Source organism: Chionomys nivalis, chromosome 17 (assembly GCF_950005125.1).
Source record: "Chionomys nivalis chromosome 17, mChiNiv1.1, whole genome shotgun sequence".
Taxonomy (NCBI): Eukaryota; Metazoa; Chordata; class Mammalia; order Rodentia; family Cricetidae; genus Chionomys; species Chionomys nivalis.
Window position 1 is genome coordinate 41,097,580 of NC_080102.1, and position 12,443 is coordinate 41,110,022.

Consider the following 12,443-nt stretch of genomic DNA (forward strand, 5'->3'; position numbering starts at 1 on the left):
TGCATTATCTCATCCATGCATACTTACTTCCCTACGGACCTCTAAGAAAACACACTTCCCAACACAAGACACAACCTCAAGGTGTTAATCAGAATGATCTGATCAGTTAGGCGTGGTGTCACATGCCTGTCACCCCAGCATTTGGGAGCTGGAGGAAAGGAGAGTCAGGAGTTTGGGGTCATCTTCAGCTACACAGTGAGTTCAAGGCCAACCTGGGCTACATGAGACTGTGTCAGGGACCAACAGCAGCAGTGGCTATTGCGAGATGATAAACCTACCTGGTTCACTGTAAGAACCAGTGTTCTGTGTGTGATCCCATAGCACAATGGCATCCATTTAAAAGAAGGAAGAAGGGCTGGGGAGATGACTCAGGGGCTAAAGTGCTCTCTGTGCAAGCATTAAGACATGAGTTTAAATCCCCAACACCCACATAAAAGAAAATGCTTGTACAGAGAAACCCTGTCTCGAAAAAAACAAAAGAAGAAGAAGAAGAAGAAGAAGAAGAAGAAGAAGAAGAAGAAGAAGAAAGAAAGAAAGAAAGAAAGAAAGAAAGAAAGAAAGAAAGAAAGAAAGAAAGAAAGAAAGAGAAAAAGAAAATGCTTGGTGTAGCTGTCCATGCCTGTAATCCCAGCATTGAGAGTCAAGATAGACAGGTCCCAAGAGCACGCTAACTGACCAGTCCAGCCAAAAGGATGTTTCCACTTCAGTGAGAGATTCTGTCTTCAGCATCAAGAAAAAGGGTGATAGAAGACACCCCAAGTCTTCCTGTGACCTCTGCACCTGCACACACACATGCATGAAACACACACACACACACATGTGCGCGCACAGCCTGGTCATTAGAATGTTTGCCTAGTTCCATTCCCAACGCCACATAAACAGGTGTGGTAGCACACCCAGCATTTCTGTCATCCCAGCGGGTCCCCTGTGGAGTGAGGAGCTGACATGGAAGGGCATGGCATGGGGAGGCTGAGCAGCCTTTGACATGGAGGCTGTAACCATGATGAGATACAAAGAACAGGGATGAGAATGTTCTCAGGGATGTTCTGAGTCAAGTCCCCTGCCTCAGAGCCCTAGTTGGTGAGGGGTGAAGAGACCTCACAATGGCATCTGAGAGTAGGGGCTGGGCAGTGACCCATCTCAATGGGAACAGAAGCTGGCCATCTGGAGCCGCCTAACCCCAAAAGAGACAGCCCCACCCTGATGTGAGGATTGAGTTTGTGTCTGGCCCACCTGGAAGACATGAGAAACAGCAAATGGGCAAGACTGGATCTACTCTGGGGCTGCCAGAAGGGGGAGCCTCTTGTTCACACCATCTGCTCTCCTGGTCCTCTCAGCCCTGTCTGTATCACTGGCTCACACCTCTGAAGTTTCAAGGAGTTTGGTATTTTTTTCTTTTAGATGTGTTTCATTGTATAGCCCGCAATACCCTGGAACTTGAGATTCCCCCTGTCTCTGCTTATAGGCCGGCACCCCGAAACCCTGAACCAGCTCTTCATTCATTACTTCATCCCTGCTCTAATCCAAACTCCTTGGTGTTAGGGATAGAGAGAAGGCTTCCTGGTCCTGCAGAGGACCCAGCTTCCATATCAGGGGTCTCACAACCACTTTAATTCTAGTTCTGGGGATCGGATGCCATCTTCTGACCCCTGTGGGCACCTGCACACAGGTGGTGCACATTTATTCACACAGACACATGCTTAGTAAAAACAAATTTTCAAACACCTTGGTGGTATGATACAGCCTGTGGCTCTCAGCATGCCCTCCACCCTCTCACCCACAGCTGTGGCTGTGCTGTGACAAGGGCTTCATTCTCTCTGCAGGGCCTCTGCACCTGCCGCTCCCTCCAGGGCCTGGCAGAAGTCCTGACTTCTTGTCAGGTCTCAGCTCAACAGCAGCCTCCTTGGAGCAGCCTCCTGACAGCCTGGTCCCTGTGGCTCCCCACTTGGGTTTCACATCCGCCCTCACTATGTTCTCTTCTGAGGACCTTTGGGAGGGCTCGTGGCATCATTTCCCATCTGTGTTCCATCTGAGAGCCAAACGAATGAATGAATGATACGTGGTGAATAGATGGTCAATGTATGGATAATCAAGGGATGAATTAATGAATGAGTAACACATCATCTCTTCTGTCCACTATTTATTACTTTAGCTCTTCTCTTGTTGGCACCTCCATTTCTCTACAGACCCATCTCCATTCAGGCTGGGTGTCCCTTACAGTCTGGTCAGGGGCATAGTGTAGATTCTTCAGAAACAGAAGAAACAGAGACCCCAAGGAGAGGAGGTTTGGTATGTGTGGTACCCAGAAACCCTCCCAAGGAACCAGGTTGCAGTGGCAGTAGGTTCCGTCCCCATCTATGATTAAGACCCCCCCCCAAATGAATCCCCAGCTAGGCACTTTCCATCTGTACTTGTTACAGGGGTCAACTCTTCAGGGAAGTGCAGACCAGAGACGGGGCAGGGGGGCGTCAGAGCAGTTACTGCCATGAAACTGGTCCTTGGGGCACCAGTTCCAGTCCTGTACAGAGTGGAACACACCTCCGCGGGACACCTGTGCCCTCTGTGTCCCCCACATGGAGATCCAGTACTGAGATGTGTCTTAGCTTGTTCTGTCTTTTCTCCATGACAAAATGGGCAGGAAGAGGGCAGTGGCCTGGGCACACAGTAGCCTGGTGACATCCAGAGAGGCCCTGGAAATAAAGGTCCCAGGAAGGGCTGCGAAGAGCCCGATCCCCCTCCAGGAACCCACCTGCCCACACAAGAAGCACAAGGCCTGGCATGGGCACGAGGAGCAATTTCCCTGAGCTGGGCTCAGAGCTCCTGGGGGGTGAGCCACAGCCAGAGGCAGACATAAGCACGCAGGATTCAGGGGGGTCACGCATTTGGTTGGCCTAGCCCAGTGCACGATCAGCAAGCCTGAGGTTCAAGGCCCGGTTCTGGGAAGCAGCTGTCCCCCGCTGAAGGGGACCAGAATCTGCGCTGGTGACAGGCGGGCTAAAGAGGGAGCAGGAAGCATGTGTGAGTTCAAGGCCTGGAGTTTGGTAAAGGTAAGGTGTATCACAGGGACTGCCCTTACAGGGAGCGAGTTACTTCATCCCCAGCCCTCTGAGGAATGTCTCAAGCCCTCAGCAGAGCCAAACAGTAGACTATCAGAACTCCAGAGTGGCTTGTCCTAAAAGGACAGGGGCAGGAGAGTATGGGTACACTGTGTGTCCTACATCAGGGAAGTTGTCAGAAGACAGGCCAGCAGTCCCTAGCCGCATAGAGGCAGCCTTGAGGGGCAGGGTGAGAATTGTTACAACCACAGAGCTGTGACAAAGATTCCCCAGCAAACCGCCCTGACTGACCAGTGTGACTGGCTCGGACACCCCAGACACGGCAGTGAGCACAGACAGGTCTCCCCAGGTGGATAAACAGAAGGGCATGGGATGTATGTTGGGCACTAAATATAAGGTGCTGAATGCTAGATGGATGCTGTGTGGTAGGTGCTAGGTTCTAAGTTCTGTGAATTGGGTGCTGGGCACTGAGTGCTGGGTAGGGGATATAGATAACATGCTTAAGTCCTGACAAACACCCCAATCCCTCCCCCGGCCTCACCTGCCCAGCCTGAGGAACTGAATCTTTGCCATGGAGTAGACCTTAAGGACTGTACTCTTCAGGAGCCCCTGCATCCAGTGCAAGTCAGCTGGCATTTCAGGCAGCCACAGCAGCAGCCTGTGAAAGGGACAGGGTCAGCTTCCCAGGGTGCTAGGGGGGGCAGTCCCAGATCAGGGGTGGTCCCTACGTTTCAGGCAACAGCTGGAGAGAGGGAAAGGAACAGAGCCTAAACTGGGCAAGAAGATCTCAGGAAGACCCCGTGGATCACATCCATAGTAGGATAGTCAAAAGTGGACTTTTGGAGGAGGGATGGACCTTGCAAGGGGTCAACTTCTGTAGAGTTCAAGTGAGAAGCCTGGGGTAGAAAGGGGAGGGGTCTGTGATGCTAGCTTGGAGGCAGCTCTGCAGCCTGGAGAGTCAGAACAAACCTCTCTGGGCCTCGGTTTTCCTCTCCTGCCAAAGGAGGACCATCTGCCTATGGGCTTTTACCCTCTTTATCTCATCCATCCCTCTTCCTGACCTGTGTCATTCATCCATGTCCCTTTCGGAGGTAGTGCCTTCCTCTGCTCTAAATGTCCCGCGTGTAGGTTATAGGGGATACCAAGGGTAAATGTGGCATGTTCTGGGCTGATTCCGGCAGCTTCACACCGTAGAAATGGCTAGATTTCTTCATTTTCATTTCAGCTCATGGTTTTAGTAAACAGCTCCCCCGAGTCGAGTGTGTCAGGAAGAAGCGTCTCTCCACCAGTCCTGACCCAGTCACTAACTCAGGGCAGTACAACACAGAGCACTGGGGCTCCCCATCATAGACTTTCTGAAGGGAAAGGTGGTTTAGAAACAGAGCCTTCAGGTCTTGCATTAGAGCGTATGGCTGGAGTTCTGGGCAAAGGAAACCTTGAGTTCAAAACCGCTTGGGATTGTATAGAAAGATCATGTCTCAAAGAGAAACGCCAATCTCCCTACAGCACCCCTCTGTCTAAATCAGGTTCACTCACCTGACCACAGACCCCGTGTGCCTGGCCCTGGCCACTCTCTAGCCCCATCTCATACAGACACCAGTGTTCACTCCAGCCACACCTCCTTTGGGATCCTTGGATGTGCCTGACTTCCTTTTGCTCCCTTTGCACACAGTACCCCATCCACTTGGAAGGCCTTTCTTTCCTCTTTGCCTGATGGACTGTGGCCCATCCTTAAGACTGTAGCTTGGATGTTATCACCTGTATTCCCTGACAAACAGTTATGAGTACAGGCCAGCCTAACTCAGAGCTAGTGTGGCTCTCTCCTTACAAGGCTGTATGCTGTACGCTCCCTCAGACCAGAAGTAAGATCGAGGTCAGCCTGCCTCTCTTGCCCCTAGCTAACACCTGGCCCCTGGTCAGCCCTTAGCAGCTGATGAATGAGACAACGAAGTAGCATGGTCCACTAACCCAGCAAGACCGAATGCTCAGTACATGGGCTCAACTGCAGTCAGACTGATCTGAAGGAGCCTTGTTTTTAGGAAAAGTGCCATGACCCAGAGAGGTCAAAAGAGCTGGCCTAGACCACACAGCCAATCTATGATAGACCAACTGGAAGAGCTGCCAGAGGCATCGCGTTGTCATCGAGGCTCTGACCACGGAGCAAAGGGCGGAAGGTCACAAAACAGTCTAGGGACTAGCCAAGGTTCTGGGTAGCCAATCACACCACCTCCCTACCAATCCTCTGGCAGAGCCTACTCAGGCTCTCTATGGGCCCGCCCACAGCAGATAGTATAGGGAACGCAGGTGCCTGCCAGCTCGAGTCACTCAGCCACCCACACTGGCCACAAGCTTGCCCCCTCAGCCCAGGCTATCTCACCTCCTGCTCCGGAAGTAGACATACTCAAAAGGCAGCGTGCAGGGCAATAGCAGATAGGTCAGAACCCTCCCTGGCACAGAACACTGGAGTCGAGCCCAGAAGTCCCGCTTGCAAGCCTTCCTCAGTGCTGAAAGACAAGGAGGCCCCCCCCCCCCTTAGTCAGCCTGGGGTCCCAGGAGCTGCAGACAGCTTCCTCCTTCAGCATCTCCACGCTGATGGAACCATTGCTGCCAGCAGGGGTCGCCATGTACATGTCTTCTCAACCCACTGAGGCCCTCGCAGAGGAGGAGACTAAGGTTCAGAAATGCCTAATGAGAATCTCTTCCAGGAAGAAGCAGAGCCAAGCCAGCCTCCAGGCCCGCAAGGCTCCTGTCCTAAGGTCTACTAGGAGAAGTCTGCCATGCTACTTTGGATAAACAAGTCTCCCCAGGCCTTTCTCACAGTAATAGACTGTGAGCACAGCATCTGTTTTGCCAGCTCCAACCCCCATGTTCACCAGACTAAGCAGGGCAGGAATGACATGAGCCAGGAGGCCACTCCAGACTGCTGGGAGCACAGACTGCAGTTTGGGTTTGAGCAACCATGTCTGAGGTTTGCAGCCAAGGAGACGACACCCAACTCCTTTTATCCCCAGTCACAGGAAATGGGTTTTGTCAGAGCAACAGAAAAGCAACCAAGACACCAGCTCTCTCCTCCTGCCTATCCAGCTCTCCCCAAGTTCATGTCTGCTGTGTCACCCTACAGCAACCACTATGCTATAACCCCAGAGACCTACCAGCCCAGCTTCTACAGCCCCAGGGCCTCCGCACATATGATGCCCTCTGTCCAAACTCTCATCCTTCCATCTTTGACTGGCAGCCCCTGTTTGAAGTGTCTCTGGTACGTCACCTGCCACTTGGGCCTGTGCTTGTCTCTAGGTACCTCACTGAGGCCTGGGCACAGACCTGTCCTCAATGCCCCAATGGCAGACAGGAAGACCAGCTGAGTTCCTTCTCTTCTCAGAGCCTCAGTTTCCCCACCAGTGAAATAGTGCCAAGTTGTAGTCAGGAATGAAGGACCCAGAAAAAGCCCCCAGCCACACTTGACGCTTAGTAGGGGCTTAGCATTCGGGCAGACAAGTGATGGGAGAAAGGGCAGTACCAGCCTCCAGCTCTGGTGCCAGCAGCTCGAAGTCGGGCACATCCTTGACCAGCACATTGGGGATGTCCCATCTGATGGTCAGGCGAAGTTTCTGGCCCTGGTCATGGTCAACATTCCTGAGTCCCTCCATGGGGGCTGGGGGTTCCTTAGATACCAGTGACCACAGCACTGGCTCCTTGGTGAGTCCTGGATTGGGAGGGAGAAAATCTGATAGTTGGTGCAGCGGCAGCCTCCAGGGGAGATGGTGGCTAACTCTCCACCTGTCTCAGTGCCCAAACCAACTCCAGGACTCAGGCTGCAGGATGAACGCCAGCGGGGCCCCGCCCTGCCGTCCAGCCTGCTCTAGAGCCCCAGAGGCATAGCTCCGTTCTCAAATTCTGTCCTGCTCACATCTGCCAGCCTTGGGAGTCTCAGCCCTCTGCCTCAGTTCCCTTCTGTCAAAAGAACTTAAGTCCTGCTGTCATGAGAGTTAAATGCAGTACTCTGAAGCTCTGGCCTGGTGTGGGGTGCTGCAGACTGGGGTGGGGTGCAGGGATTGAAGATGGGTCTGGAACCCATAGCCTGGCTTCATCTCTCACCCTTGTTTTTACAGGGTGACCAGACCTGGAGACCATGCACCTCCTGCCAGCTAACAGCTCCTTGGAGTGCAGCTCTCCTGCATCCATCCACCTCTGTCTTCCCATCCCAACCAGAGAGCTGGTCCCAACCCAGCACAGCTGTTGCCCCCAGGAAGCTCTCCCTTCTTGCTTCCCCCATCTCAGGCCAAGGTGAACTCTTTCTCTGCCCTAGCTCATTACTGGAAGAGCCTCTGTCACCCACAGCTCATCTCTATCACTCTGCCTTGGGCTTTCGAGGCTCTAGAAGGGGACCCAGAGGCACCTTTCAGTCTCAATAGTGTGGTTTGACCACACATAGAGCAGGTGTTGAAGTCTCAGGGTTCAAACCCTGGAGAGGTGGAGTCCACCTGACACCACCCCATTACTGCCTCTGTCACCTACCCCGTCTCTCGAGGAACCTCAGGGCATCCAGATAGCCTTGTCTACAGTAGTCAGCCACCACCTGGGACACACAAAACAGAGGGAAGACAGCGCTTGGGGTTCCTTAGCAACAAGCCATGGGCTGGAGACATGTCAGCAGATGAACACATCCCCAGCCCAGCCTGCTGCCCCAGTGACCCTCTGCAGGGCTCAGAAACTCCAGAGACCCAGTGCTGGCCAGGGAGACCCAGAGTGAGCATGTGGCACAGGACTACTCCTGCCGTCCCCTCCCTCTGGCCAGCTCACTCCTTACCTAGAGCTCAGGCACCTGCTTCCCTCTGAGGTCCTCCCTCTAGTAGGCAGAGTGACAAGTCCTGAGTCAGGGTCAATGGGGTCTCTACCTGACTCCCCACAAGTCCAGGGCAGTCCCTTCCCCTTCCCCACCATTGGAAATGTGGTATGGAGTGGAAGCGGAGCTCAGAGGACAACTGTGGAGCCGTCTCTCCCGTTCCGCCTTTATGTTGGTTTCCGGACTCAAACTCAGTCACCAGGCTTGCCCAGTAGGTACCTTTGTGTTGTATGTGTGGTGTGTGTATGGTGTGTGAGTTGGTGGTGGTGGTGGTGGTGGTGGTGGTGTGTGTGTGTGTGTGTGCTGGTCAAAGTCTTAGGAGCTCACTTTCAAAACCATGTTGGACTAACAGAGTATAACCTTGGCTCTGTCACTTCCAGGCTGTGTGACTGAACAAATTATCTAACCTTTCTGAGCCTGTGCCCCCAGAAATGGAACTTCCTTGGGACTGGAGGGCATTGTGGCACACACCTTTCATCCAGCACCCAGGGACACAGAGACAGGCAGATCTCTGTGAGTTTAAGACTAGAATACTAGACACGGTGAATTCCAGGCCAGCTAGGGCTAGTAAGACTCTGTCTAAAAATAATTTTTTAAAAAAAAAATGAGGTATTTGAGGAGATGGCTCAGCCATTAAAAACACTGACTGTTCTTAAGAAGGATCATAGCTCCAGTTCCAGTACCCACACAATTGCCTGTAACTCCAGATCCAGGGGTCCAGTGTCTTCTTCTGGCCTGTGTGGGTACTGTGTTCACATGCACAAATACACACACACACACACACACACACAAATAAAAATAACAAATCTAGAAAAATAAATGGAAATAACTACCTCTGCTCACGGAGTCTGCCAGTGGAGTGTAGGTCACAGCTGGACTCTAGCCCTCACCCAGAAAGAGGCAGGAAAGGCAGAACCCACCTGAGCTCAGGTTTCTGCTCTGGGACTTGTGTGCAATGAGACAGGTCAATAACTGAAGCTGAGGGAGGGGTCATGGACCAGGACCATGCAGGGTGACCTACCTCAGGCTTGGGGGGGAACAGGCTTATGAACCCCTGAAAGAAGTTCATGGTAGAGATCTGGAAACTGGCATTGAAGGCGGTCAGCTCATACAGACTGCCTGAACGGCTCTGGGGACAGATGTCCACCGTCCCATGGAAGGGAGAGACAGTGATGGTGGTGGGGGAATCGGAGAAGGGCAGGTTGTTGCTCAGGGCTCCATCAATGTAGCGCTGCAAGGCAGGGAGGCAGTGGACCACATCGTCTTCTCCACACCCTCACCGCTGACTCACATCCACCCCCTCCCACCTAGGGGCTGAGCCCCTTTAGGGGAGGCTTGGCGCACAGTAGGTGCTCGTGGGGAGGTGGTGTCCTCACTCTTACGTCCACCTCTGGACAAACTTTTATTCCAGCTGCCTGGAGCCTAGAGTGGGACACAAACAGGGTGGGGGATGGGGGCTCCCAAACATACTCACCTCCCCTCTGAACTCCGGAGGGATTGTCCCACAATAAAAGGGGAAATACAAGGAGCAGACCAAAGCCTAGAAGACAAGACAATTATCCTTGCTCAGTGTTCCACACTCTGCGTGCTTCTGGCATCTAGCAGGTGAGACAGGAGATGATGCTGAGCCTCATCCTGTTCTTGCCCATGCGACCACGAGCTCCAGTGAAGAACAGAGGAACACGGTCCTCCTCTTTCTGCGGAGGGCACCCCAGCTGCCTGGAGACTGCAGGTGGGATGCTCCATGATATATAAACCAATGTATCTGTACCCACCCTGGGCCTGACATAAAGGTGCTACCAATAACCTCTGTGTATCTCCCCCAAAACTGTTCTCAGAGTTGATCCAAACAGATGCTCCTCTGAGGAGGACTGTCAGGCCTTCCCTTCCCATGAGAGACACCATCTCCCAGCAGAAGCCCTGAGAAGTGCCGCTGGGCGGGGTGGAGAGGGAGGTGCTTCATCTATAGATTGTGACCACCGAGCGCTGGTCTCGCTGTAATGGGGCTGCGCACGCTGTCCTGCGTCGTGGGATGCTCGGCATCATCCCTTGTCTCTCCTGCTGGATGCCATCAGCATGAAGAGTGTGGCAGGCAAGCATAGTTCCAGTGTGGTCAACTATGCTGGAGGGTGGGGCGGGACTATGCAAATATTGCAGACGTAGGGTTCCAAGTACAGGGGATATAGACCCTCAGCCAACAACCCTAAAAGACCTCCATTCCTCTGACTCTCCCGCGGAGAAGCAGACACAGTACCGGTTCTGAGGGTTACTTCCCACAGATGGATACAGCTGATGACGGCTGAGACTCACTGAGCACCTTTATGTGCTGCCCAGGTGAGCACGCGGGGGGAACAGACTCTGAAGTCCTTCCCCGGGCATCAGCCCACAGCAAGTGGTACCCCTCAGGCACACTGAGAACCACACACCTATGATCCAGCAACTGCTGGCTCAAACTGCCTCAGCGTCTGGTACAGGTCACCATGATGAGGCTAGGTATATGCAAACCTGAGTGTCAGGGGCAGACAGAGACTGTTATAGGAAGGGTGGGCAGAGCTGCACTGAGGGACACCAGGACTCTTCACACTGGGCTGAGGTCCTCCCACACGGAAACCCATATCCCTTCAGAGCTATTCCCCTACAGCCCTGCTCAGTCTCCCTGATCCCCAAAGCCTGTCTCCCACTCCTCCACCCCCCTCCCGTCAGATCAGCACCAGGACAGCTCCATTCCTTCCCAGCTTTGCTCTTCTGATCAAGTTTCACATAGGTTCTTTCCTGTGAGGTATGCTTATTGGATACAAGTCTGAAAAAGGCAAGGATTTTTTATTTGTGCCCCCTCCCTGGCAAAAATCACAGCATACAAACAATGCCCACACATAATAGATGCTCAGTAAATGTTTGTTCTGGCAATCAGAAAGCATTTGGAAGATGGGGGTGGATGGGACAGGGAGGGCTCCTCTGGAATAAGCAACCCTAGATGCACTGACTACAGAAGCTGACTTCCCCTCAACCTGGCCCAAGGACCCTTTGGGTTCCTCTCCACCCCATCCCCTAGAGAGCCTTGGACTCAGACCAGTCCTGGATGCAGTCTAGCTCCTGCTGCATACCCCAACACACACACACACACACACACACACACACACACACACACACCCCACCCACAGAAACCCCTGGGCTCACTATTATTTGATGGCTTATTCTCCTTGGGCCTCAGGTCATAACTCAGCATCAGCTCACCTGGATGAGTTCATCTCGAGTGGCAAAATGAGTGACTATGAAGTTCTGGCCATCATACCATCGGGTAATGGAGATGCCCAGCCTCTGGGAGGCCAAGATGTGGCAATTCTCAGGTAGGGTGTCCTGCAGCTGTTTCCTGATATGCTCAATGGGGCCATAGGCCGGGTGGAAGATGCCCAGGCTCAGACGCTCCACTTGCTTCACCATGCCCAGGAGATTGGAGCAGCAGAAGTCTGCAAGGTGGTGGGGGCTAAGGTCTCAGCTACCTGGAACCACCGAAGGCCACCCTCACCCACGAACAGCCCACCTTCCTCGGGGATGCCTGGGAGTCAGTACATGATATCTCCTGTCCTGGATGTCAGTGACCTTAGGGATAGTATCCCAAATCTGAAGCCAGGATCTATCTTTGGAAATAAAAGTGACCACAGTCCTCAGATTTAGAGGCTGGGTGTAAAGACCTCAGGAGGAGAAGGGGGGCACCTTGTCAGGTTCACCTGTGGTGTCCCTGGACCTCCCCAAGCACCTGCCGACTTGCCGCAAACGATGCTCAGGGCGTTGAGCGCGCCTGCGGAGGAGCCATAGAAACGACGGGCGCCCTGAAGGATGCACGGTGCACGCTGGCGCAGGCACTGGGTGGCACCCACGTGGTAGAGGCCCAAGAAACCGGCACCTGCGAAGGACAGGCTCCAGCCGCCCTCTGCCTCCAGGAAGTCCATAGTAGGGTGCTTGGAACACCACAGCCTGGATGTAGCACAGGAGCTGGAAGGACAGCTTGCTAGGCGCCAATGAACTGGGACCAGACAGGGACTGGGTTGGAGCTCTGGTGGTGCAGCAGGGTGGCCCCGCCCTACGCTGAGTCACCTGTAGCCCTAGCAAGTGAGGGACTGACACGACTACCCTCTCCAGGTGTGCACAGTTGTGCCCAGAATCATTGCGATCTGCAAGCTCCCTGGCCAGGTCCGCACGTTCACCCTGTTCCAAACTGCAGTTGCCTAACCCCGGGGTGTTTGCATTTTGAAAGAAGGAACGGAGGCATAATCAGGAAGGGCCAAGCCCCGACTCCCTGCGAGGCCAGGGGTTAGAGGCCTGCAAGACATGGGAATGGAGGGAGGCTGTAGACCTGGGATCTGGGCTCAGCAGGGACAGGTTACTATATAACACTTCCTCCAGATGCATCAGCTCCCCTCACTGCAGTTAGCAAGAAGGTACCAGACTCGCAGGTGCACATGTCTGAACAGGTGAGGTGAGAAGGTGAGGTGAGGTGAGGTGAGGTGAGGTGAGGTGAGGTGCTTACACATCACGGTGGAAAT

The 12,443-nt window shown here is 53.6% G+C and overlaps 1 protein-coding gene across 1 annotated transcript; it reads right to left on the reverse strand.

The window, feature by feature from the left end:
• Window positions 1-2,891: 2,891 nt before the first annotated feature.
• Window positions 2,892-11,849, reverse strand: Pnpla5 (patatin like phospholipase domain containing 5). Its single transcript, XM_057792723.1, has 9 exons — window positions 11,657-11,849; window positions 11,134-11,366; window positions 9,374-9,439; window positions 8,921-9,130; window positions 7,572-7,632; window positions 6,574-6,759; window positions 5,434-5,560; window positions 3,598-3,714; window positions 2,892-2,994 (listed from the first exon to the last, which is right to left on the reverse strand). Exons 1-9 carry the CDS (start codon window positions 11,847-11,849, stop codon window positions 2,892-2,894), a joined length of 1,296 nt encoding a protein of 431 aa, XP_057648706.1.
• Window positions 11,850-12,443: the final 594 nt, after the last annotated feature.

What these genes read in the sequence shown, in the direction of transcription:
- Pnpla5 (XM_057792723.1), bottom strand. Translation starts at nt 11,849, where the DNA reads ATGGACTTCCTGGAGGCAGAGGGCGGCTGGAGCCTGTCCTTCGCAGGT. An exon ending in CTCCGGAGTTCAGAGGGGAG is followed by an intron (nt 9,131 to 9,373) that starts GTGAGTATGTTT and finishes CCTGCCTTGCAG; the next exon opens with CGCTACATTGATGGAGCCCT. An exon ending in CAGTTCCTCAGGCTGGGCAG is followed by an intron (nt 2,995 to 3,597) that starts GTGAGGCCGGGG and finishes CTCCCTCTTTAG; the next exon opens with CCCGCCTGTCACCAGCGCAG.